The sequence below is a fragment of the Perna viridis genome, chromosome 1 (genome assembly GCF_037379345.1).
Source record: "Perna viridis isolate PV_CMFRI_1.1 ecotype Kerala chromosome 1, ASM3737934v1, whole genome shotgun sequence".
NCBI lineage: Eukaryota > Metazoa > Mollusca > Bivalvia > Mytilida > Mytilidae > Perna > Perna viridis.
The window spans coordinates 2,423,626-2,451,029 of record NC_142445.1 but is presented as its reverse complement, the minus strand read 5'-3'; the positions used below and the strand labels follow the sequence as shown (position 1 = coordinate 2,451,029).

The following is a 27,404-nucleotide window of genomic DNA, read 5'->3' as shown; positions in this document are numbered from 1 at the left end:
ATATCTAATTATATTCATGGAATACCTCAACACTCGATAATACATCCAATCCTCTCCAATGAATACCTCAACACTAAATGATATATCCAATTCTCTTCATGGGATACCTCAACACTCAATAATACATCCAATTCTCTTCATGGAATATCTCAACACTCGATAATACATCCAAATCTCTCCATGGAATACCTCAACACTCGATAATACATCCAATTCTCTCCATGGAATATCTCAACACTCGATAATACATCCAATTCTCTCCATGAAATATCTCAACCTCAATAATACATCCAAAACTCTCCATGGAATACATCAACACTCAATAATACATCCAATTCTCTCCATGGAATGCCTCAACACTCGATAATACATCCAATTCTCTCCATGGAATACCTCAACACTCGATAATACATCCAATTCTCTTCATGGAATACCTCAACACTCATCAATACCTCCAATTCTCTCCTTGGAATACCTCAACACTCAATATCCAGTTCTCTCCATAGAACACCTCAACACTCGATAATACATCCAATTCTCTTCATGGAATACCTCAACACTCATCAATACCTCCAATTCTCTCCTTGGAATACCTCAACACTCAATATCCAGTTCTCTCCATAGAACACCTCAACACTCGATAATACATCCAATTCTCTTTATGGAATACCTCAACACTCATCAAGGCCTCCAATTCTCGCCTTGGAATACCTCAACACTCATCAATGCCTCCAATTCTCGCCTTGGAATACTTCAACACTCAATATCCAGTTCTCTCCATAGAAGACCTCAACACTCGATAATACATCCAATTCTCTTCATGGAATACTTCAACACTCAATAATACATCCAATTTTCTTCATGGAATACCTCAACACTGAATAATACATCCAATTTTCTTCATGGAATACTTCAACACTCGATAATACATCCAATTCTCTTCATGGAATACTTCAACACTCAATAATACATCCAATTTTCTTCATGGAATACCTCAACACTGAATAATACATCCAATTTTCTTCATGGAATACTTCAACACCCAATATCCAGTTCTCTCCATAGAAGACCTCCACACTCGATAATACATCCAATTCTCTTCATGGAATACCTCAACACTGAATAATACATCCAATTCTCTTCATGGAATACTTCAACACTCAATAATACATTCAATTCTCTTCATGGAATTCCTCAACATACACCATATAAACAAATGAGATGGCCACTTAAATACTCAGTTATTGAAAACTAGCTCTGAACATGTTAAAATTGACAATACCGCAGCAGAGATAATCGGTCACTACATATTTTGAGTAGCAATGTAAAATAGTTTTAAAAGAAGAAGAAGTGATTTGATGTAGTGCAATACTAAAAAAATGACTTATTTTTTACGCAGGGGTGAACTTAGAGGTCGAATATCTCTATTTGAAAAAAACACTGTTCAAAGAATAGACAATAATTTGAAAATCGTATCCTTAACCAAATACCGGCAAATCTATTAAGGGCAGTTGATAAACCCATCTGGCTTTGTTTGAAAGAATGTGCTTTATAGATTATATTTCCTTAAAAAATACTGGATGAGCAAAACCATTATTGATTAAGAACCTGCAAGTGCTTTGCAAAAAGTTTTGCAACGGTGAAAAACGTATTAAATGTTTTTAGAATTTAATTATATCGATACTTCTGATGCAAAATGTTTTCTGTGAGTAATTTATTGTGTTAATTAAAATCTTGAACTTTATTACTAATACAAGCAAAACGGGCTACATGTGAAATGAAAAATAGCATTGGAAGGTACTTCAGGAATATTACCATCCAGGGGAAATTTATAATAAGATAATCAAAATCATCTTTTTTGTTATAAATTTTAATATGTAGGTTCCCATTTTCTAGTGCGATAAATCTAGAAAAGATGCATTAGTACTATTAGTGTAAGACTTAGACAAGTTGTTTTGGGTAGATATCTTGGGTAGATATTTTGGGTAGATATCTTGGGTAGATATCTTGAACATAATTTTCGAAGTTAGGATTATTTACGGCCAGAATACCATCACGATATCTAAAAGTTTTATCAAATTCATGCAACAGATTATGTTTTGAAGGATCTTTACAAGAGTTTAGCCATGAACTGTGATTCATAAAAGTAAAGAAACACATCTGCTACGAGAGGATATTGGAATACCAACAACTTGTATAGCGTATTACCAATCGAATAAAATTGTTGTCAATCAAAGTGTGTTAGCTCTTTGGGTTTTTGATTGTGAAAATTGTAGCATGAACAAAATGTCAAAGATTACATGATGTAAAAAACTATAATCATACATTTGCATTTCCCATATTATTTTGATCGCCTGATTATAGCTGTATTGCTGCTCGGGTGTTAAACCCCAACAATCAATCATATTATTTTTAATTGTTTTTTTTTTCTAATACTAGTATGTATAAACTGAATGTCAATCAATACTACTGATTTCCGAAGTATAAACTGTAATCGATAGTTAAACAGTATCCAACTTCACACATTGACAAATTTTGTTCCGTTTCACCTTTTCCCATTTTTTAAAATCTGTCCGAAGTTAATTTGCAATCACATTCATTTTTTTTTTCGACAGAGTACAATTCTACACTGTAATTATACTCAAAACTTACTTCAGCTTAATAAATAATTTCCTTGATGAACATAAGATTTTCCAAAAACAATACGCTTTTTATTAAAATTTTCCCGTCGATGTTACTTTGTTAAATCACTGTTCTTCACTTTCTGTTGATGGAGATTGACTGATGATTGTGATAAATTGAACATCTTTCAAGGCCGAAAGCAGTCCGTCAAATAAATTTATTTGCATTATTGAGCTGAAATATTGCCAGAGACATATTTATATGTTATCAAAGGTGTACTGAATAATATAGTGTGAAAGGAATTACATTTGGACTATGTTCGGAAACAGTAGGGAACCGGCGACACATCTTGGATTACTCCAGTTCAACACGGTTAGAAGTAGAAGTCAAGCAACTGTAAAAAGTCCCGCGATCTATTTCTTCTATTTTCGTTTTGTTGGTTGGACAATGACCTATACATTCTTTTATTGTTTAAAAAAGAATAATGCGGACATATTTTTAGCTAAATTGGAATTTAAATGAGGAACTTGGGAATTTTATCATTAATGTCGTCTTGTTGTAAAGAAAGATGTTCATATATTTTGTTTTGTGGTTAATTTTAACTTGTCGGTTAGGACTAACAAAGTGTGAATGTTGTGCTGAAGCCAGGAGTTATGCGTGTAAAATACTATCCGCCGATATAAGTCTAGCTGCAGAACATCCGTCAAGAGTAAAAGATAATGCCTTTGCAAAAAACAATATTAAAGATATGTGCGACGGCAATGAGGCAAGCCGTTCTCAGTGAGTATGTACGGGAAATGGGTTATACTTGATAATATAATAATTCTTGGGGAAAAGACAGATTTTCATACTACAAACTATGCCGTTACCTTAGTGTAAGCCGACGCGACCACGTGATTTGCGTCATTTTAATCGTGCAAACAAGAAACAAAGTAATTTCACTATTCATCTTGAGTACTGGTTTCTGTTTACTTTTAAGTTTTTTATTCAGTGTCCTTTTATAAATTCGATTATTCGTTTCTATTTTCTTCGATTTATACACAGGCTCTAAAGCTTTCTTGTTTTTTGCATTTCTAGGTATAATTGTTCCGAATGTAGAGACCCAGGGGCACCAGGAGGAAAAGTGTGTTTAGATTCTAAGCTGTTGAGGTACATCTATGACCTGGGAACAAGTTTTCCTAAAAAAATACATGTAAGTCAAGTTTCCTACAAAGATACACTGATACATGTAAGACGCGTTTCCTACAAATTTACACGGTTACATTAAAATTAAGTTTCCTACGAAGATACATGTAAATCGCGTTTCCTATAGAAATACATGCAAGTCAAGTTTCCTACTTGAGTTTTCTGCATACTTTTTTTTTTCTTTTCGTGTGACAGTAATTTTTAATTTTGAAAACAGTAAAAGTACTTGCTGGGACCAATCTTCTCAATTCGTTTAGATAAAATATAGTGAACACTTATAAATATCTGAATCATCGAAATGTCTGACTGGTTCATTATCATATTTTACATTCCGAGACTAACTGATACAAAAAAAATCATTCAACATCGTATTGTTTAAGAAATAATTCAAGGCGGGGTCAGATTTCTACTCATTTTAACATGGGTATAGGTTACAGACCACCAATTCAACCAATGAGCATTTGGAACGTACGCAAAAATAGTCCTACGCAGAAATTACCCCTGTTCCTCATAGTGCTGTGAAAAAAGTTCTCATCTCATTTAAAAAATTTAAACAGTTTCTGAAAGGAAAAACATTTCTGTACATTTTATAGGTGCATTTTGCTTCTTGTGATGTGAAGCCTAATCTCCATAATGATTTCTAAATATACCCCTATCTTGTGAAAACACTGGGATTTCCCATGCTATTTATAGACACTTCACTTCCGGTGACCAGTACTGCACTGCAAGTCTGCTAACCCCACATGCCATTCTGAGGATTGTGAGCTGACATATGTAGAATCATGCTGATATATAGTCCTCTGCAGGTTAAAGTTAAGGTAAAGTCCAGAGAAGCCATTGAATATTGTGAAATTAGCATAGAAGCCTATGGGAAGTGGAATTAGTGGTTTTTAGCCTATATGGAAGGGGATATCCGCCATAAATATGTTCACGCATTTCCTTTAACTTTGTTACTTGCTCATTTGTTCCCTGTATTTTCTTTCTTTGTTAATCGAATATTGTTTAAATGTTAATTCGTGAAATGAATTGTTAGCACTGTAACTTGCAGTTTGTGCGTATCTTTCTTTGCTTGATGTCGTTTCTTTTTCTGCAACAGTTTTCTTTTACGTACGTTTCTTCTACCCCCGAAAAAGTCGTAGTTTTCCAGTATCTTTCTTTGTTGAAAGTCTTAAATCAGTGATTTGGGTTATATATAAATTACAACACGTTCCTTTTCAAATAGACACGATCGATTTTGCACTAACACTTGACAAATGAATAGACCCTTTTGTGCTAATTTTCGTGCATGTGCATAACTACTTCCGCGAGGACCAAAACAACAATGGCTACTCGAGAGAAATTGAAGAAATTAACAAAAGTTAATTTAAAAAAAGCTTTGTAGTGAAATTGGTTTATCAGAATCCGGACAAAAAGAAGAGCTTATTTCAGGCCGTTTAACTGAACAGGTTTCATCGAGTTCTTTAATCCCTGTCATCCAATGTAGGGATTTTCAAGCAGGTTTTGTGCCTACCCTAGAAGATGAAAACTTGCCCCCATTTAATAAAGTTGCTTATTCCTTAGTCAAGGCAATAGAAGAACTCCCGAATCCCACGTTCATTGACATATAATTTTATGATTGCAGTGACTGGGAAGACTCGGGGCGAACGGTAATGATTTTTGAGGGAATGGACAAGGCTGTTCGACATTTTGAGGCTGGAGATATTCAGGGTATTTTTGTATTTAAGGTACATGTACTCACTTTTTGAATATTTTTCAAAAAATTATTACTTTTTTCACCATATTACTGCACCTTGTATTTGAACTTTTTCACCTGTTAGTTTTGTTAATGTTTGTACGCAGTGTATTGTATATATAACCAGGGGGGTTATTTATACATGAACATGTACACTCATATGTAGCCGTCCGTGGGAGACCCGACAGGGTAGTCAAGGATGTTAAATACCCCCTTATTAGTACACATATGCACATATATTTATATCTATTCAAAGACTCTACTAAATCCCCTTAAGTAAACTAATATGTAGTGCTACATTTCAAGTCATTTGTATGTAACCAGGTAGGGGATATACTACTCCAGCAGTGATAGAGGTTGTCTGGCAAGCTATTTTTATGACTTGGTGCAATATATAAAGATAAGAGTCATTTACTCCAATTTAAAGGCCCTTTGATAGAGCATAGAATTACATACAAATGATTGACACATTGTCAATTTTGATAGAAAATTTCAAATAAGAGCTGGGGCAGAAAGTGTTTTTGAACCTAAATAAAGATACTATTCAGAATTATAATCATATATAATTTCTTATGTGTCAAATGTTCTTGGGAGAAAAATACAATTAGATTCAGAATTAGTATCCAAATTTCTGAAATTGTGCATTTAAACATTTTACATAAATGTCAGTCTCAATTTGCTCATTACATATATAATGATGGGCATTCAATTATATTTATCATAATAAGTATTTTTCATCCTAAACTTCATCTAATGGATAACACTGACATTATCTCAATGATCTATTCCCTTTTGTTGGTCTGTATCAACTATTAAAGGGTGAAGTCTTTTTTACAGATTGATTGTCTAATAATTCCTTTAAATTCAAGTTATTGTTCTATTTTAAATGACAAAAGAAAATTGTTATCCTTGTGCAGATTTTAAAACTTATCTCAATGAGCATCCAAAACAGCATTATAAAGGTGAAATAACTTGTCAGTGATCATGTTTGTAGATTGCTGTAGTTGATATTTTTTGTTTCAAGCTTTATAAGAATAAATTCAATTCAAGGTAGCCATAAATTAGAATTGTATTGAGGAAGATTTATAATACACATATACATGTATGGATCAAACAATAAGAGTTGACACTTACATGTGTAGGTAAATATTTTTAAGCAAATCTTTTGAGTTCTTTATGACAAAATTACCAAATAAGATACATGTACCTCCTCCTCTGAAGAGATTCTCTAGAATATTACCTTTTCAAACATGTAAGATTACTATGAGTAAAAAAAATCATATGAGTACCACTAATGGGGATTACTTCCAATGTCAGGACTTTTCCCAACCTGTTAGAAAATGAACTTAACTGATACCAGGAAATACATTAAAAAAATAAATGTAAAATTGTGTCACTAACTGTCACATATTTCAAACATAAGACCTTAAATTCCACAGTTATGTAAACAAACCACTGGGTGTAAATTGTATAAGATTAAAGAAATTGTAAATCTTGATATTATGGTCACTTACCTTCTAATTCTACTTACCAAGCATTAAGACACACTAAAATGGTACCTTGATTGGCATCATGAACATAACAGGAGGTGATGAAAATGAAAATGCCGCAAATGATCAACATAAAGTTTGCTTGAATCAGACCCAAGTCAAACATGAACATTTTTCAGTTGCAACAAATCAAAGTAACAGAACACCAGTGATCAATCACCCATTGTGCTAAAAAAAACAATCTTGTGATACATATATATATATACATATATACATATTATGCCTTTGTGAGACTGGTTTTATTCATTCAAGTTTTTCATGCACAATTACATTACCTTGACTGGATACTATTTTACCACCTTACATGTTAACTACATGTATGATAAAAAAGAAAGGTTGCATAAGACGTAGTTATTTCCACAAAATTAAATAGTTTGTGTCGGTTCATTAAATATTTCAGATCCTAAAGTACAATATATAGATCTACATTAACCAAAAAACCTGGTGTAACAATAGATTCTCATTGAATGAAACGTAACTTCGAGGCATAACAGTGAACAATTGAAGTTAGCTGTTTTTTCTTATTCTTACCTTGAACAGTGCCCTCTTCCACATTCTAGTTTCTCTTGCCAAATCAGACGCTGTGGCCTGTTTCTCCTTGTAGGCAAAGACGGTAGGCGTGTAGTTAGGATTTCCAGGTTTATCTCCATGCCAGTTGTCAATGAAATGGGCTGAACAGATGTAACAGGCCTCTGTTGGCGTCCAGTCTGCTCTGTTCAGCGCCTTAATCCACGCTCTTCTTTTCCTCTTGTCTTTAGGGAAACGGAAAAAGGAAATTACTTTCCCTTTAGATTCAGAAGTCTGCGTATAGGGCATTTCTACACGCTGCAGGTTCTCACCATGGTTGTCGATGTAACTTGCTTGTCCTCGCGGAAGTGGTTATGCGCATGCGTCTAAAAATGTTCAACGTTAGCGCAAAGCGGTCTATTATGTTAGGTATCAGTCTTGTATTACATATTCCTGAGCGGGTGTACGTTCAAAACATGGCGGCTAAAAAGTATAGTGCGCTTCTTTTTAGTCTTTTCCTGTTTTTGTTTCTTGGCAAATGACTATCACTTCATCACAAGTACAGGGTAAATATCAATCTATGACACAAAAAAATTGTTTTTGAGAAAAAACAGTATTTTCATGAAAAGTAATGGTTCAGAAAAGGGGTCTATTTTATGAACTCAAAATAAAAGTGAAAGTAGAAAGTCTATTTTTAGTTTGACCTGTCCTGGTGTACCAAAGTTCGTGCCTTTTTTGTCTAAAATGGACCTAAAAATTATTTTTGACATTTCTTTAATTGAAAAACATGGTTAAGAGTTAGATTGAAACTCCTTGTCTATTTAAAAAAAAAAAATCATGAAAATTTAAGGTATACTATAAAAGCCCATGGGGCAAAGAATACAAGACTGAGACCTGTTACTCATGAGTGATTTTTCAGCAGAAGATCGAGGGGTTGGTCTAGAAACAGGACGGGCGTTTTCCGGTACATTTGTTTTATCTAATGGCATTCAAAAATTAAAAGGATTTCTAAAGAAGAATTAAAGTGCTTTTAAAACATTTAAAGTTTTTTGTAAAATGTCGAATAATAAAGCGAAAATCTTGACAGGACGAACTTTTGCTGACAAGAAAATTGCGATGAAAAGGGGGACATGTTGATGAATAAAGTCCATTATTCAAAAAATGTGTCATGTTTGACAAATAATGTTTACCTATTCTTAAAGTTTATACTAATAGGTACATTTCGATATAAAAAATATTTCATTTTGAGTCAGTTAAAGTAGAAAAATCTTGACAGGACGGACTTAATCTGTGATACGTGATTTGTGTCGTTTTTTTTACGGGGTACGGTAAGAAAACATCTAATATCTGGATTTTAATTCATGTCTGTCATAAATCCTTAACATATTCTTCAAGCTTAAATTATTTGGTGTATTTTGATGTACGGTGTATTTGTTTTTGAAACATGTTCAGAAATGAGTTCAGAATTTCACAGGACGAACTTTTTCTAACAGGAAATTTTCAATTTGGTATCGGATGTGGGAACAAACAATGTTATTATTTTCTAAGAGATAAATGTCTGAAAAAAATTTCACATTCGTTAAACCTATATTAAGCGGTATATTTTGATATAAAAATATTTAATTTTGAGGAAGTTAAAGGAGAAATATCTTGACAGGACGGACTCTTTCTCTTATGTGATTTGTGCAGTTTTTTACGGGGGTATGGTTACAAAACATAAAATATTTGAAATTTACTTAAGTCTGTCAAAAATATTTATGGGATTCTTAAAGCTATTAAATTGTGCTTCATTTTGATATATAGATATTTGAAATTAATTTAGAGATAAATCCAAAATCTTTTCGGGTGAAAAATCTTCATTTGTCGACATAATCAAACATATAACATTAACATACATATATACATTCCTTTCTGTTAGTGAGTTAATTTGTGTTACCAAGTGACGTCATGGTATAAAACATTAACCGAATATAAACAGCGTCTGTTAATAGTCTCTAGTGTAATTGTTTGACGTATATTTAAATAGGGCTGTCTGTAGTGCTATACCGTGTTTTTTTTTCAGGTTCAGCATCAATTATATAAAGTCTAGGGTATTCCGATTTCTTTCCTTGTAGCATATGTATCAGACAAGGAGAAAACTTGCCACCTATACTCTTTTCAATACATGTCAATGATTAAGAAGACTTTTTCAACAATCGAAACTATCATGGACTGAATTTTTTAACAGAAGAAATTAAGTCTGAACTCTCTCATTTTTAAAACCTTTTCACTATATTATATACTGACGACACGGTGTTTCTATCAAAATCAGAATCCGATCTACAAAAACAACTTGATGCACTTTTTGACTATTGCACATTGTGGAAACTTAAAGTTAATATTAGCAAAAGTAAAGTTCTTTTTTTTATCAAAATGCAAGATGTCTAAAGAACTAATTTTTAAGTACAATGTAAAATGATGCATCTCTCGATACGGTTGATAGTTTTTTAGGAATATTGTTGTCAAGAACAGTAGCTTTTCAAAAGCGAAAAAGACAAACGTAGAAAAGGCAAATCGAGCCATGTACGATGTTCTACGTACATGTAAATGCAGATTAATGCCCTGTAAAATACAGTTATATTCAATACACAGGACAAGATAAATAATAGCATCTTGCACATAAAGATAACACAAAAATTAACCATGTGTGTGAATGTATATTTTAGTACATTTACATATCATAGGAAAAATGTAACATTTGAGTAAATTTAATTTAGAGCTTCATCAATCTGCTTGTGAAGCATAAACCAACTAGCTAAATATGTAGTTTGTCTCCATTTGACTCCATATTCAAATGTAGCAAATTATAAGAAAATGGTAAGTTATCTATTCAAACATATTAAAGAGCAAAACAACATATAAGCGATTTAGCGCATACAATAAGCGGCTTAAAAAACATAGCAAAGCAAAAACTCAAGAATACAAAACACTTAGCTTACCTCACATATCATGCAAGAGGCACATTTGTAAATGGTCACAGGAATAGTAAGTCTCCAGTACTACTGTATTGTACCTGAAGTATCAAAAATCACTTATTGTATTTATAGTTTAAAACAATTACTTTATGACCACAGTGTGTGATCGATTTAAAGACTTACACTTACTTTTACTTTCGAGCGATCCACTCGAACTGTTAAATGAACAATCATTAATCGCTTTTGTTTAAGCATAGTAAAATATCATTACAGATTTGTGTGTTTAGGTAAATTATTATGAAAGTTACACAATCAATTAATCATTCATACCGGACTTTCATACGAGGTAAAAATGTTAATTTCAAGACCATTAACATGCACAATTAATCTAGGAATGTTAAAGAAACTAACCTTAGTAATAGTTAAGTTGAAATCAGATGCGTATATAAGTTGAGTTGATAAGAATATAGGTTGCTAGATTCGGATGAACATAAAAACCAACATGTCCGTTCAGATGTTCAAATGAAAAAGGAATTAACCCGCGACAATTACCAACCAATAGATGACGAGAAAAGAAGTGCGTACTAATCAAGCATGAAAAAGAATATAGAAGATTACGACTAGATTGCAATACAATCACCAGTTCCCGAAAGCTCGTCTGTCAATCGGTCCAAGTCAAATAGTAAAACATAATACACATTCATACAAGTCAAATATTTTATTACACAATACATAAAATATTCATATAAAACAACATTGCAGACTATTACACTCATAAAAAATAAGGCGATAGAATATTCTGGGTAAAAAAAGGCTAAATCAATACTGGATCAGTGTGATTTGTCTTTTGTTTGGAACGAACAACACGAACATAATGAATCTTGGATATTTTTGACAATTAAGCAAAGCCTTTTAGACCAATTTCAACAGTCGGGGAACTCAAAAGTGAAAAACTCACCTGAATCTCTGAATCATATATTGTACAAAGAAGATTTTGGAATTGAAAATTATTCAGAATTTGAATAATAACCTTTCCATTGAAAGCAGGCGTTGGCAAAATATAATTAGAGAAAATAGAAAATGTCATTTATGTATTTCGGGAGATTTCGGGGGATGAGTTCCATTATTTGTTGAAGTGCACATTGTTTGATAGTGACAGAAAAAAATCCTTCTCGCTGAAAAATTTGTTAAAAGACCAAGTATCATTAAATCTAAAGCTTTGATGAATAGTTCATCGCCTGCTGTTCTCAACAATTTATGTAAACTTATGCGACAAATTACGAAGATGTTGTCTCCAGAGTAGTTCTCTAAAGTTATGTATATAGAAATTCATCATGAATGTGACTCAATATTATTCCTTCCAATACATGTACATTAATCAACTTCTTATGTATATTATGTATCTATGTAAATTGTATTTAATTTGTTCTGTTTACTATAGTATTATGGTGTTTGAGTAATAAACTATACATAGTATATGCACAAGATTTGTGTTTCCAAACACTACAGCTTTTAACCCAATTTTTATAGTCACATCCTATCATGTCCTAAATATCATCGGCTTCACCACAATCGCAATTCATTTCTACAGTAGCAGTTTTTGATTTCACCTTACCTACTTGACCCATTAGTGATTTAGGGAACACCCTAAACTCTCCCTTTTCTTTTCCAAACATGAAATCAAATGGTCTCTCATATATTTTTCTTCGTACTGAATATGAAGACCCCAGTAAAACCACATATACAGAATTCAACCGTGTTTGTAATCGCATACAAACCACAATCAGCTATATTGTTTATAAATTTCTGGGATTTTGACGAGAAGCCGCGTATTTTATTATATGTATGAGTAAATCTGTGATAACTGGATTTCCTGAGAAATTGTCAATTTATCAAATAAACTATCTAAAACATAAACCTGTTTTTCTTTTTATCTGTTTGGGCTGCTGTTACCCAATGGTGGTTGCCTGTACTTGTGCATTTGTGCTGATTTACTTGACACTTTTTCAAATTTTCTGTGCCATGACCACTTTTGTTTTTCATTGTAAAACACTAGTGCCATGCAAGTGTCTTAGAAACCCAATTTGTGTGGAACTGTTTTGTTAAAATTGAATGCATGTCTTAAAGTTCCTACCCAAGGTGTACTTTGTGTTAAAATATATGCCTGGATATGTTTTTCGTTGTAATCGAGTTTCCTCTTTTTCATATGTAGGTTAAGTTAAGCATGTGGTAATTCTGGACCGACATCTATACATGTACGTGTTTCATTCAGAGTGTCATCTTCCTGGATTGTCTGTAAATTAAAATGTAACGTTTTTCTTGATACTGGAGTAGATCTGCTTGTTCTCTTTCTACTGTTTTTTCTAGTAGGTGAAGATTGACAACGTTTTTTTTTTGAACAGGTTCAAGCCCTATGCGGAGATTTTCTGTTAGGATATGGAAACATGTTGTTGTAGGTGGACATTGACATGATTCTTTGGGAACTGTTGGGACACAATACTTACCACTTCTACCTTGAACAATAAAGGCACCCTGAATGGGTACATAAGTGATTAGGTTATTGTCTATTACATACCTTGCAAATGCATGTTGACTACTTAATCCTGGAGGGAATTGATGATTCTGGGAGGAGAGACAACTTTTTCCTGTATGTGCAATGTGTCTGATAAATTTTCCTCAGGTTACATGCCATTTTTCATCCCCCAACTCATGCTCCGCTTGATTTAAAGAAGACCATTCGTAGATTTGAAGCTCTTTTTTATGTATTCTATTATGTCAGAAGGTGTAATAAGTCTTTTAGGAATAACTAATTCGTCACTCGAATTAACTGCTCTAGAAAACCCGTTTTTAGGTGATAGTTACCTGTGCCAGACAAGACTATAAGAATCTCATAGTTTTCATAGTTACGTAAAAAGTGGAAACCGAGAACAAGCATGTTAACTGGCAGTTCCTGTCATTCATTCTCTTGCTTCAAAACAGCATTATAGCTCTCTGATAATGTTTTGTTATACCATAGTACGGATCATAGAATCCATCAAATTGGTCCAAAACCCATTTACCTGCATGATTAATTATGAGTTAGATTAACAAGGTGTGAAAGTTTTACTAGCCAGATAATGGTGATTGGAGATTGTTAATCCAATTTAGGCAGATTACAAAGAACATTTATATGTAGTTCGACCTGACAATATTTCTGCTTATAAAACTACTGTTGTGAGACCGATTAAGATTTATATAGAATAATATCTCCAAACTTTATTTTATCTACATTAAATTTGTATAAAATATATAACATGTATATTAAAATTCTATGCCTAATTATGTCGATATATGAAGATTTTTCACCACGAAAAAAAGTTCGTCCCGTCAAGATTGTTGATTTATCTCTGAACAATTTATAATACCAAAAAGCACTTTTATTCTTCTTTAGAAATCATTAAAACAATTTTAATGCCATTAAATAAAACAAAAGTTATAGCCAAAAATATACCGGAATGCCCGTCCTGTTTTTATACTAATCCTCGATCTTCCGGTGGAAAAAAAAAGATAATGGAAAACTACGACTTTCATGGTTAGAAGTATTTTACAAATTATTTATTGTAGAAACCTAAAAGAAGGATATTACAGAAAAAGAAACGACATTAAGCAAAGAAAGATACGTACAAACTGCAAGTTACAGTGCTAAAAAATGCATTTCACGAATTAACATTTAAACAATCTTCGATTAGCAAAGAAAGAAAATACAGAGAACAAATGAGCAAGTAACAAAGTTAAAAGAAACGCGTGAACATATTTATGATGGATACCCCCTTCCAGTCGGAAAAGGAAATTATTAGTATCTCCAATTTTAAATTGAAAAGAAGCAATCGTAGTCCGCTCAGGTTCCACATGCTAAGATTTAATACAGATTCATGGTTGTATTTTCGGCTTTAGAACAGAAATCTATGTCAGTTTGTTTTTGTTAAGTCCATATTTTAAGTTTCTGACATTGAGACACTTCTTATCATGTATGAATGCCAAATGTACATGTATGCACAAGTCAACCTTAATTATTTGTGTTTTTTTTTTTTACATCTATGTGGTCTTTGTCAGTCTGAGGTTACTGGTATTGATGCTACATGCCAACCTATCAAAATAATTGTTGTAGAGTAGCTATCCCTCTCACAAAGAGAATTCACTTTCCTGCAAGAATAAACACACTCTGTCTAAATATTTCACTTTTGACAGTTAAACACAACATTTTATATTAAACTAACATATTTTGATATCTTGTATTCATTACAAATATGGACCTACATTGGAAGGAAAGTCCTTTACAGAAAATTATTTCCCTTTCTTATGTACAGAAAATTTATGTCTAACTGTAATACATGTATCTTTAAATCCATATGGGTACGGCATTTATATTCGATTATTTAACACCGAGCGACAGTGTACGAATCTACCCGCGAAAGGAATTATTTCTTTTCTAATATATCGAATATGATAATTTTTGTGACAAAAATTTCCCTAGGCGTAGCCAAAATAACGGCTGTTCCGTTTAACCTCCCCGTATGGAAGGATTAACTTTGTATATTAGATAATTTCAATTAGATAACCTCTCATCCGTTAAATCATCGCGTTAACTTTTTTTAAAGGAGTGTTTTGCCTTGAAACGACAGCGAAAGAAAAGAGACAGTGCGCAGGTACTGAAGGTGGGGTTGTACCGACATATACTGTTTGACGGTATGAAGACGTCATATTAGAATATCTTGTACTCCATGATAATGTTGACCAAGATACGCGATATACCCATCTGTGGGGACGTTTACTTCATGACCCACCAAGTGTAAATTGCAAGTACTACTTGGTCAACAATAATTAAAAAAAAAAAACAACTTTTAATTTGAGTAGTTTCAAAAGGCCGATTCTGCCGCACTTGCCATTTTCAAGGGGAAATCCAACCCCGACGGCCAAATGCAAACGGACGGCATTCCTATTGAGCATAGGGTAAATACAAGAATTATGTCTTTCGTACACAATGGATTCGTTGACATTCCCACAGATGGGGATGACTTCATCAGCGAAGACGCCTTCCAGGAGAAGCTGCAGGATCAGAATCAGGAAGCACTCAAATGGAAGGACTTACCCACCGGTGTGATCTATAAGATCTTGGAGGTGGTAGAAGTGGATGGAAAATTCGGCAAAAGTAGAATCCTCACCCTGAAGGATCGAGACGGAGAGAGCTTTCGTTCGGAGCACTGGATTCAAGGTGAGCAAGAAATCTCAGCAGCAGTACCTCTCCTATGATCTGGTGAGGAAGTATTAGAAAAATAATCGAGGGCTATGGGTAAGGGGTTCGAAATTTCCCAATCCAAATTACTGGATTGGGAATTTTTTTTTGGTCACTTGGAACTTTGATCTGGAGGATTCTGGAATAAGCGTGGGGAGCGAGGCGTAGCCGAGCGAGGCCCACGTTGGAAGAATCCTCCCTACGGCGCATGCGCAGTAAGGTCTACACTAAAAGTGACTGTGGAAGGTTTTCGCAGTTGCTGCTTTTCGTCGTAGTAGAAGCTAAGACATTTCACAACCCCTGCAAGTTCAGATTTATCGATATCATCATCCTCCAGGCCTTTGCTCACCGCATCTTCGATCTTGGATTGGTAGGATCTGACGATGCGCACGGTATCTTCATGCTTTTTACGCTTTTGGCGGATGCGCTTGGCTAGCACCGCCAACCCCGCCATCGTGATGGAATTCACGACGGCTAGTGAGCTCAACGGAATGCATATCACGGCGCCTATCCCCGTTGCGGCGGTGCTGAGTGTGCCAGTGGTGCAAACTACGTTGAATACTGCACAGGTACCCAGAGCAAAAGACACCGCTTTTTCCACTCGTTTATAGTTCCTCGACAGTCGAGCATACTTATGCTTTTCGGATTCAAGCTCTTTCTCGATCGACTCGATTCTAGCTTCTCGGTAGGATTGCTTCCCCAAGTCTACGTCGTTCATTTATCTATATCTAGAGGAGCATGCCCAAGATGGGGATGCTTTTGAAGGGGCTATTGGGACCAAGGATCTCTTCTTGAGAAATAATCCGGATCCCACAGCTTTCTGGATCGCTGCACTACCCAAACCGCTCAATGCACCCACGCCCAAAGCAGGTAGCACGGTTTTGGCCAGCATGGGTAGCGCAGCTGAGGCAAGACCTGCTAGCATGGGGAGAAATCCACCTTCTTTCTGCATATTATACCTCACCTGCTTCGGACTCATCTCCAAGACCATACCACCCTTCCCACTCTGCAAGAGCTTGGTGATGCGCTGGATCTGGCGGTGAGTGAGGAGCATCTTATGCTCACCGGATAGGTTTGCATGCAGCAATCGGACGCTCACGGGGCAACCCTTCTTTGCCGCACGCTGGATCTTCTCCGCCTGACCTTTCGTCAAGTTGAGACCGTTGGATCTCATCGTTGATATCGTCAATGCTGTAAGAGCCGGTGCTCAGCTCGACGGAAAACCAGTTAGCCCCGTCATCGGGAGAGTAGCGGAAGGAATTATTACTTGCATGAATATTGGGGATGGAGTAGTAGGTCTCCAGATTCACTAGGGCCATCTCGTAAGATTTCTCCTCGCGCAATTGGAGGGGTGGATTGAAGCGGGTCAAGATCTGGCTCTGGAAGGCGACGATGATCCATCGCGGTTTCTCACGTCCGCTTTTGGCGGCCAGACGCCAGTGGAATTGTGAGGTTTGGGGCACGGCGATGGAGTCGTACTGCCTCATGCGAAATCCGCAATCGATCTTGGTCTTGCTCTGGATGGTCTTATAGGGCCGCAGCTTCTTTTCGTCAGAGGGGATGACGTGGGGACGAACCAGGAGACCTTGCTCAGGATTACCTTGGCCACGTCGTTGGCGGCGGCAGCTCGGAGGATGGCATTTGCATCCGAATCGCTCACCAGGGAGAGCTCGTGCTTGAATCCGTAGATGATCTTATCGTAGTCCTCGGCAAAGCCAAAGACGTGCTTGAGCGGGATGGCGAAAAGGATCCCTTATTGGCTGGCTTGGTGATGATATATCCGTGAGGTGCTGCGAATCCGACGTTTTCTGCCTCGGCATTGGTGGTGAAATCCTTAAACCATACCTGGTTGAGGCCTTGGGATTTGGAGAAGTCGTCGGGGTACTTCAGCATACCCAGCATGGTGGTGGCAACGCCGGGATCGTTGAGGTGCTCGATCTGCTGCCCGGAAAGTCGGTAGCTGATGCTGCGAAAGAGATACATGGCACCATTATGGGCGAGCGATACCAGATCACCGTCGGCATACGCGGTGCCATCGTTCTTCTGAAGTCGGCCTTCGATCAAGAGATCGCTTTCGGCGGGGTGGAGGAAGAGATCTTGAGTCTCGATATTGATGCGTATCTCTGCGCCGGCATTATTCAGCTGCGCCCCGGCTTGAGGTTCGTATTCGTGAACCTGATACTCCTGGAGACTTTCATCGAAAGTCAGTCCTTCGGTGATAGTGAGCATATCGGCCATCATATATTTATCTATAGCGCTGGACGAAGTCATGGATGGTGGCGATGCCCCCACCCGAGATGAGATTATTGAGACGGACCTGTGCTGTGAGGTCCTCTTGACCCTAGAGGATGGTGCTTGGGGAGCATTTTTCTTGCGAGTCACTCGATGGACGACGTGGTCAACGGCATTGACCGCACATTTCTCCACCACGCCTTTCAGGGCTGCATTGGAAGCGGCGCTCACGGCCTTGCTACCCAGCGTCTTCGCGGCGGAAGAGGTAAGCACACGTCCGGCCAGACTGGTGATGGTATCGAACAGTCCTCGTCCGCCAACTGCATACTTCTGACGATAACCGTGATTCACTACTAAAGGCATCGTAAATTTATCTAGAGGAGCCCCCGATGCAGCTTCTCGTACTCCTCCCTGTTGATATGACCGGACTTCCTCATGGCGTCGAGGATGGCCACGATTTCGTTGCGCACCCCATTATTTCCAGCCTGATAGGCGGCGGCGCAAAGATCGAGACGATCCAGCAGCTGGTCGAACCATGTGGGGAGGAAGACGGTCGGCACCCCGCTGCCATACTTATCTTGCTTATAAAGGTAGGATACGATCTCCTTCCATTTGCGGCTTCTGTTGGCCTTTGGGGTCCTCGATAGGACGGAGTTTCCTTGATACATGGCACTCGACACTCGAAGGATATCATCATAGGTATTCAGGTCTTCCACGTCGAAATCTTTGGGGTGCTTCAGGACCATAAGCTCCCACAGGCCGGGGGTACCCTTATAGCGCTCGCCATCGACGAAGATATCGTCTCCGTCGAAGGTGACGGGCAGACTTCCTCCGATCATGATGGAGCCGTCTTCCACTCGCAATCCAAAGGTATGATCGGCCTTGGGAGTCATACTGAGCTGGAGATAGTGCGTCGCTCGCGGACCGAGGCTGGTACTCAATGCTTGCTCGATAGCTAGTGGGTCGTCGTCCTCAGCGGTAGAGGTAGGAGGGGGAAGGGCAGGCATCGGGGCGGGCAGAGCAAGTGGGATATCTTCGATCTTTTTGGTGATCTGGGAGGCAGTCTCCTTTTGCGTCTCGACCACGGGCTTGAATATCTTTGAGAGGTCGCGGCTGAGTCCGATCTTATCTAGGCGACGCTGCATATCGCTAGCCTGGATGCTACGCTTGGTCTCCTGTAAGTCCCTAGCAAGCGCCTCACGCTGCTTGGGATCGGTGATCTTGATAAACGTCATTTATTTATAGCTTCACCATCGTCCCATCGCCCCATAGCGTTCGGCCCATCGCCTCCCATCGCCCCATATCGTTCAGCCGAACGCCCCATAGCGTTGGATCAATTATTCTCCCATGCTTTTTGCCTCCTGCCTCAGCGGGATGCAAAAACCGTGGATTCCCGAAGTGATGGCGGATCCTACGCACTTTCCATGCATTTGGAGGAGCAGAAAGGCTCGTGGTCGATCCTCCTCTGGACTTTGCGGAGATCGTACTCTCCCACAATCATCACTTTTACGCCTGACCAGAGGGTGGTAAATTTGGGTACGTATATAGTCCCCTCGTGGATACGGTGCAAGACCTTACCGCGGGCAATCCTAGCGCCGCACCGATAGCATACCTCGGGGAAAAGCTTCAAATGCCTCTTGCACTTATCACTGCCCGATATGGAGGGATACGTGCACTGATGGCCGCGGACGGTCTTGATGCAGCACGGGGGTCCGGGCGGCTGCTTAGGTTTGCGGCGGGAGTGAGAATTATAGGTCCCTCCTTCGAAATCCTGATCATCGATTCGGGAGCGTACTTTTCAGCTCCACATCTACTGCAGCAATACCCTGGGATATCGCCATTAATAAGCACGCGCTCGCACCGGTGCTTACATTCAGGGGGTGGTCGTGGGGGCTTGGGGGCATTCTCCCGATCCAAGATCCTGCTCAAAGAGGCAGATGAAGTTGGCATTCTCCCGGAACGATTGCCGCAGGAGCTTGAAATAATTTTGGCAGAGGTAGAGGCAGTCCACGTTATTATGGCGACCGCGCACGTAGTAGTCGTCGCACTTGCTCTGCTTGCTCAGCATCAAGTCGTCGAAGACCATGAGGTTCTTGCGGTTGGGATCGAGCTCTCGAGGATCCGCACGTCGCTGACCTGCTCGAAGAAGAAAGATTCGATACCGCTAGGCTTGGTCGGCAGCTTCATCATCTGCACCACGTCGACCAAAGAGTGGGGGCAGCGATCCTTGATGAAGAGAAGGTCGCGGATATCGTCTTTTGAAAACCCCTTTCCCAGCCCCTGCCGCAGTAGCTGGTAGATGGGCTGGTGGAGCGATTTTCCGAAGACGTAGAGACGATCGTAGTCGAGCCATCCATCGCGCAGGAGGAGGTTATTCAGCAGCGTCGTCTTGCCACAGTCCGACTTCCCGATGATCAGACCTCGGATGGATCGCTGCGATAGGAGAAAGTGGTTATGCCGACGACTCGCGGTGGGTTCATCGTAGGTAAGGTCTTCCACGTCCATTTATCTATATAAAATGGGAATGTATTGCTTGAAGTGCAAGCGGCCGACCGAGACAGAAAGTCGCTATGAGACCACCATCAGCAATGGGAGGTGGCGAAGGGGTGGGCTATGCGCTGTATGCGGGGCTAGGAAGTCTCAGTTCATGGCTGCTTCCGGCGCCGGACTGATGAATAAGATGATCAATCGGATGCCCGTCGAGATGCATCTTCCTGGGCATAATTTCACCGGCCCCGGGACCAACCTCAAAAAGCGCTTGAATGCAGATGGTACTCCCAAACCTTGGTCAATGCCCATCAATCGAGTGGATCAGGCTGCCTATCGCCACGATCTATACTATGCCAAGCATAAGGATACGACCGCCCGCAATTCGATCTGCGATAAGACGATGCTAGCTTCCCTTGATGCGATCCCCAATCCCACCGCACGCGAGCGCCTCGAGCGTGGCATCGTAAGACCCATCATCGGCACCAAAGCACGATTTGGGCTGGGCGTGAAAAAAAAAAGTACAATGGTCGGACGAGCTAGCCGAAGAGCTGCATAAGCCAATCCGACGCAAATTTCAGAAGCGTCGCGTGGTGGTAGGTGGGGTGGATGAGACCTGGGCTGCCGATCTCGTGGATATGAGCGCCTTCTCCCGCGATAACCGAGGCTTCAAGTATCTCCTGAGCATCATCGACGTCTTTTCAAAGTACGGCTGGTTGGTACCGCTCAAGGATAAGAAAGGCGCCACGATACGAGATGCCTTCCGGACCGTCTTCAAGGATCGCACGCCCGAGAAGCTATGGACCGATAAGGGCACGGAATTTTACAATCGTGAGGTGAAGGATCTGCTCCGGAAGCACGACGTCAATCTCTACTCCACCGAGAACGAGGGAAAATCGAGCGTGGTGGAGCGCTGGAATCGTACCATGAAGGAAAAGATGTTCAAATACTCCTCGGCCAATACCACGCGGGCCTACCTTCCCGTCCTGGACGATCTCGTCCGCCAGTATAATACCACCAAGCATCGATCCATCAAGATGACCCCTACCGCCGCCAGCCAGAAAGAGCACGAGTCCAAGGTCTTCTGGAATCTCTACGGAGACCTCCCACCCATGCAGCCTCAGCGATTCAACGTCGGCGATAAGGTCCGGATCACCAGGAAGAAGGGCATCTTCGAGAAGGGATATACTCCGCGCTGGACGGAGGAAGTCTTCACCATCGCCCGGACCCTAGCGACGCAGCCGCCCACCTATCTTCTCAAAGACTATGAGGGTGAGGAAATCAAGGGATCCTTTTATGAGCCCGAGCTCCAGCACACCGACCAGGATATCTATCGCATTGAGAAAGTCTTGCGCCGGCGGACCCGAGGAGGGACGAAGGAAATATACGTCAAGTGGAGAGGCTACCCCAAAGAATTCAATTCCTGGATCAAGGAGTCCGACTTGCAATGATCCCCAGCAGGCTTTCCGGTCTCGATCAAAGGAGACCAGAAAGTCTTGATTTACGCATGCTTCAGTTCGACGAAGAGCCTTAATGCGTCTAGATCTTCTTTCAAGCGGTCGTAAAGTGCTTTTGTGATAGGCTCGTTATCAGTCCGGGGGAGTGGGAGATTTAGCAGGTGATACTTTCGCATGTCTAGATCCGAATTCACCTTGCCGCTGTCTGACTTATCGACTTTGCCATCTTCTACGGCCATCAGCTTTTTGGTCAGGTCTTTGATCGATGCGTCATGCTCCTTTTGCATCTGCTTAATCTCCGAATCTAGCTCATCGATGACTTTCATGCTGTCTTTCAATTGTTGGCTGACCCATCGCTTCGTCACGGCGTCCGAGCTGTCTCGGGGCAAACCAAGGCTGGTGATCCGATGATCTTTCATATCGAGATCCTGAAGCATCCGCCAGACGGGCATGCGCTTTCTCGAGTGAGATCCAAACTTATCCATTTATCTATAGTCCAAAAATCACCTCCTCGAGCGTCCGACCTTCCGATAAGAGCTTCAGGACGTGCAGGCAAAAGTGTCCGCAGACCACGTCGCCGCGCCGCTGGAGCTCATCGGTATTATATCGAATTTCCGGCCGCAGATAGTCGACCATCTCGTCCGGTAGAGGCAGGCCGTAGGAGTCGAAGTATACTTTGAGTCCTCCACGCTTATGCCAGCATGTCCAGTGCGTGCCCTGACCATGACGATCGTCTTGATTCAGGATGCCGCACTCGGTGGGATGGGGTTTGGGTGGTAGGGCATCGCGCATGAATATTCCTCTGAATCGAGGGATGCCTAGGGCTGTGGCAGCTTCTTCCAGCTCTACGTTGGAGAGGGGCTTGTGGGGGAGGAGGATACCGTGCACTCGTATGCTGCTCATTTATCTAGGTATGGGCAGGCGAAGCCGACGGTCCCTCACCCGTCAGAGCCTGACAAGTGCAGATTTTCCCGAGGCTCATGGGCCTCGAGAAATTCTGAGTGGAGGGGGATGGGTTGGGGATGGTCGCCTCAGTCGCGGGAGATTCGGTGGTGACCATGCGCGAGGGTGCTGATACCATCGGGGAGGATGTGGCGCTTATCGTCCTTTGCGGAGAGAGCGATCTTGTTGATCTCCTCGGCGTAGATCTGATGGAGATGTCTGCGAAGGATGCTGATCGGTCGGTGGATCTCCTGCTGAGTCTCGAGGCATCGCTTGTAATCCTCAAAGGCGATGCTACGCTTGATGACGCTCTTGGTGACTCCCTTCGCCTTCTTGGTGGTCTGATCGTCATCCATCTTGAAGGCGTATAGCTTCGCCCCACGAATTCGGCCATGATCTTACCGCCGCATTCGTCCTTGAACATCCCGAAGACCTTCTTATTCACGCCGATGGGGATGTCGGAGGGATGCTCAGCCGGGTAGTTGGACGTATCGAATTTTTCCTGCACGTGCGGTGTGATATCCTTGTAGAAGTCGGCGGTCTGGATCTCGTAAGCCAAGCTATCGGTGTCGGTGAAAAGTAGTCGGGCACGATCACCGTACATCTCCTTCACGAATCCGTAGTGGAAGTCGTACATAAGGAGCTTTGAGATGTCCAATATGCACGCTCCCAGGTAGACGGGCTTATCGAACTTCAGCTTGGTCTTCTTCATATGAACGGCTGCTAGATTCTCGGTGAAGACGACGCGACGATCGAAGTTGGGCTTGGCCACTAGCTTCAGGGCCTGCTTCTCGGTGGTGACCAGCCTGACGTCGACACGCTTCCGGATATTCTCCATGGTCTTGCCGAAGACCGAATTATTCATGAGCTTGAAGAAGTCCTTCTCGGAGTCGGTCTTGGCCCGGGCGCAAAGAGTGGTATTCAGATCGATGTATTTCTTGAGCCAAGGAGATTGGCTGAATCCGATGATGCGATGGACTTTGGTGAGCTTCATCCCCCTCTCCAGATACATCTTGAGATTTCGATAGTGAAGGGTATATTTCTCACGCTTGCCTAGGTGAGGCACGAGCTTGTGCACTTTGCCGATCTCCACGTTCTCGGGGCGCGAGAGGGTAGTCTTTGTGGGCGTCGTGAAGATCTTGAGGATATTCCAGATCGCATTCCACCATGGCGCCGTACTCGTGGTCGTCGGGATATTCCAGAATCTTCTCGATCTCCTTCGGCTCCATCCACTCGAAGTCTCCCGTGGGAAGGAACTGCACCATCGCCCACCCGTAGAGATTGTTGGCGTCGAGGTAGGTCAGATACTTGGTGGACTGGGAGGCGTCGTACGTGGTCATGTAGGGGTTGTTGGCCTTGCCGTAGCGGTGGGAGATCATGGCGACACCCGTCTGGTTGCCCTCTCGAACATCATCAACATGTCCGGATCGGAGAGCAGCTCCAATCTCACCTCCGTGGTTTTGAGGGCGGCGTCGTAAGATAGCCCGGGGGATGTGAAGTAGTGGGCGGGATCGAGTCCGTAGTGGGTCAAGCAGATATCCCTGAAATCCTCAAAGATGTCGGTCAGCAGCAGCACGTCAGTCTCGAGATAGAGGTCGTGATAATCGCGTAGGTTCTTGCACCCGAAGGTCTCCCAGACCCTCTGAGCGTGTGCATAATCCTCGTCATTGATATGCTTTCCGGAGAGCGTACTGAAGAAGGCTTCTTTGGTTGGGAGCTGAGTCTCTTCCAGCTTGGCCGGTCCATCCATATAATCGTAGGGAAATACCCCCTTCCGAATCATTAGCTCGTGGCGATCGCCGAATCTCACCTTCACGGTCGCGAATTAGTCGGGGGTGAGATTCTTAGCTAGGGTATCCAGGCTGTTGAGCATAAACCTGCACGAATCGACGAATCTCATCTCCAGATCGTCCACCTGCTTGGAGAAGCTGATATACTTCTCGTCGGTATTAGGGATGCAGTTGATCTTACCCTCGGTGTGGCCAAGCTCCTTGACGAAGATATGAGCGTCGTATCCGCTCAAATTGTGGAAGAAGATGGGGACGTGCTTCGGAAGCTGGAAATCCAGATTGCACTGGTTGTGCGCTGCGCCGCGATATTTCCCGGTGAGATGGTCGTGATCCTGGACCTTATCCCCTCTCAATGCATCGCCACAGATGTGGCAGCGCGTGCTTGCTTCGAAGCGCGCCTTATCGTCGTCGGTCATCTCCATGGGCTTATTCTCCTTGTATAGTTTGGAGATGGCACACACTTCTTCCTCTACGCATTGCACAAATTTCTTGGCCGCATCCTCCCCGCAGTAGACGACTGGATCTTTGTGGTCACCGTGAGCGTATTTCACGTAATAGCAGAAACCCGAGGGTCGCTGCAGTTGATAGGCCTTCGTGTAGGAGTGTGATGGATTCGGCTGACAGGTGTTGAGCTTCTCCGTGAAGCACTCGAAATCCGCGTATAACGCGAATGGGACTCTCATCATCTTCTTGAGATTATGGAAGGTTATGGTGGCTCCTTCTTCCAGCATCTCAATCCTGACCGCCTCTTTCTGGGTGCAATACTCCATGTGCTCGTCCAAGATGTCCTGTCTGGAAAAGTGGGAGAGGCATCTGCGGCAGAAGAAGAGCTCGTGACCATGCTCTGAGATTTGGGAGCTCAAGAGTCGTGAGAGGCTCTTGGTCCTACGTGGGTGGAACCCGTATTCTTGGATATCTTGAGTGGGTAAACCTGGAGATCCTCTTCACCATCCTCACCCTTCTTTACCCCATTAAACCCATAGACGTTGACGTTGATGGTGGGATACTGCCTCTCGAATTTATCAATCGCCTTGAGCGAGACCGGGAAGTTGATGCCTTCGAAATTCAGCTCATCCTCCCATTTCTTGTACTGAGATACGCGGTTGGCTGATTTCTGATCGACTTCTTCATGATGTAGGGCTGCCAGCACCGCCCACTGGAAGCAGCGATCATCCTCATTTTTCACGTTGACGATCGCCTTCTTTTTCGCGAGTGCTGATGGAGTCGGAATGAAGGAACCCCCCCTTGAGCGGCTTGAATTGATTTCTAGCTTCTCGACGCGGCTGAAAGTACACCCACTCCCTTCCCCATGTATCTTGCCATACTTTCCTTGACCTTCGCGAACATGAAAGCGATCTCCAATTCGAGGTCAGATGACTGGGTGAGGGTAGCAAGAGATGATCGAAAGTAGGGGATGACGTACGTATTTTTTCCAGTCGCGGGATTGGTCCTCACCAGCTCTGCTAGAAGTACTAAGTTCACCTTCAATCCCTTCTTTTGGGCAAGCGCATCGGAGATGGTGGTGGTGATGGTGCTCCGACTGACCTTCAGAAAAGTGCTCACGTCGTGCGGCTTCGCGGGTTCTATGACGACCGTGCCAAATACGCCATTCAGTGCTTGACGCCTATCGGTGACCTTGATCTCATTCTCGACTGGGGTGCTTTTGATGTCCTCTTCCACCAGCTGGAGCAGATCCTCTCTCTTGAGCTGGGAGTACTTGGTGAGGCCACGATTCTTTGCCAGTGCTTTGAGCTGCTTCTTGCTGAAGACTTCCTGGCGGGCAAATCTACGGGTGGTTTTCTCCTCGATGAGCTTCACCAAGGCCTCTTTGTTCTTCCTACTGACCCCCTGAGACCCTCGTCCTTAGCTATTTGACGGAGGATCTTCATGGTCTCTTTCACCACCATCTTACCCTCGACTGGGATAACCTCCTCCTCCTCCTGCTGACGTGGTTGCCTGCTATGTCTCAAGCAGAGACCATCCTTCCCGGGCTTGCTCTTGCAGAACTGCCCCTTCTTCCTCTTGAGTTCGTTGCCGCAGGTGGTCTTCTGCTCCCCTGGTTGATGCTCAAATCGCGGCCTCATCACCTCTGCACCACAATTTTGACACTATGTGGTGTGTTCATCCATCTGCGTCAGGTTGGGGGCATTGCAGCACTGCTGCTGCCTTTTGGGGGTTGGGGCTGGGGTGTTATCTTCCAAATCTTGCTCATTCTTCAGGAAGAAATCCTGATAGCGATCCATCTTATCACTATTGGATTCCATCCTTTTATTTATTTCAATCTGTGACATCCTTCCCTTTAAGGTGTCCTTATCCACATCCCGACTATCCTCTGGGGCGATCTGACTTATGCTCTGTACGAAAGACATAATTCTTGTATTTACCCTATGCTCAATATGAATGCCGTCCGTTTGCATTTGGCCGTCGGGGTTGGGGTCCTAAGCAGGATTTTCCCTTGAAAATGGCAAGTGCGGCAGAATCGGCCTTCTGAAACTACTAATTTGAAATGTAATTGATTCCTAGTCAACACGATATTTAGTTAAGTATTATTATAATTATACCCCCAACTTTATAAAGTAGGGGATATAGTGATAGGGTGTCTGTCTGTCCTCCCTGCCTTACGTTACTCTTTCTACACCGGGCCACTGAATGGATTTAGATGAAACTTTCACAG

At 41.5% G+C, this 27,404-nt stretch overlaps 1 protein-coding gene across 5 annotated transcripts in view; it reads left to right on the top strand.

Moving 5' to 3' along the window:
* The first annotated feature begins 2,913 nt into the window (after window positions 1–2,913).
* The window catches only part of LOC148626837 (uncharacterized), a 28,415-nt gene continuing 3,924 nt past the window's right edge, over window positions 2,914–27,404 (top strand). Inside the window, exons 1-4 of one of the 5 annotated variants that reach the window (XM_088547329.1) lie at window positions 3,380–3,402; window positions 3,700–3,814; window positions 5,429–5,531; window positions 14,154–15,275. In XM_088547329.1, coding sequence (XP_088403455.1) covers window positions 3,780–3,814; window positions 5,429–5,531; window positions 14,154–14,195 — 180 coding nt within the window. In that variant the 5' untranslated portion in view covers window positions 3,380–3,402; window positions 3,700–3,779 and the 3' untranslated portion in view covers window positions 14,196–15,275. Of the gene's footprint in view, window positions 3,407–3,699; window positions 3,815–5,428; window positions 5,532–14,153; window positions 15,276–27,404 lie in introns of all 5 variants that reach the window. The other 4 variants (XM_088547321.1, XM_088547265.1, XM_088547103.1 and 1 more) reach the window with 4 other exon arrangements.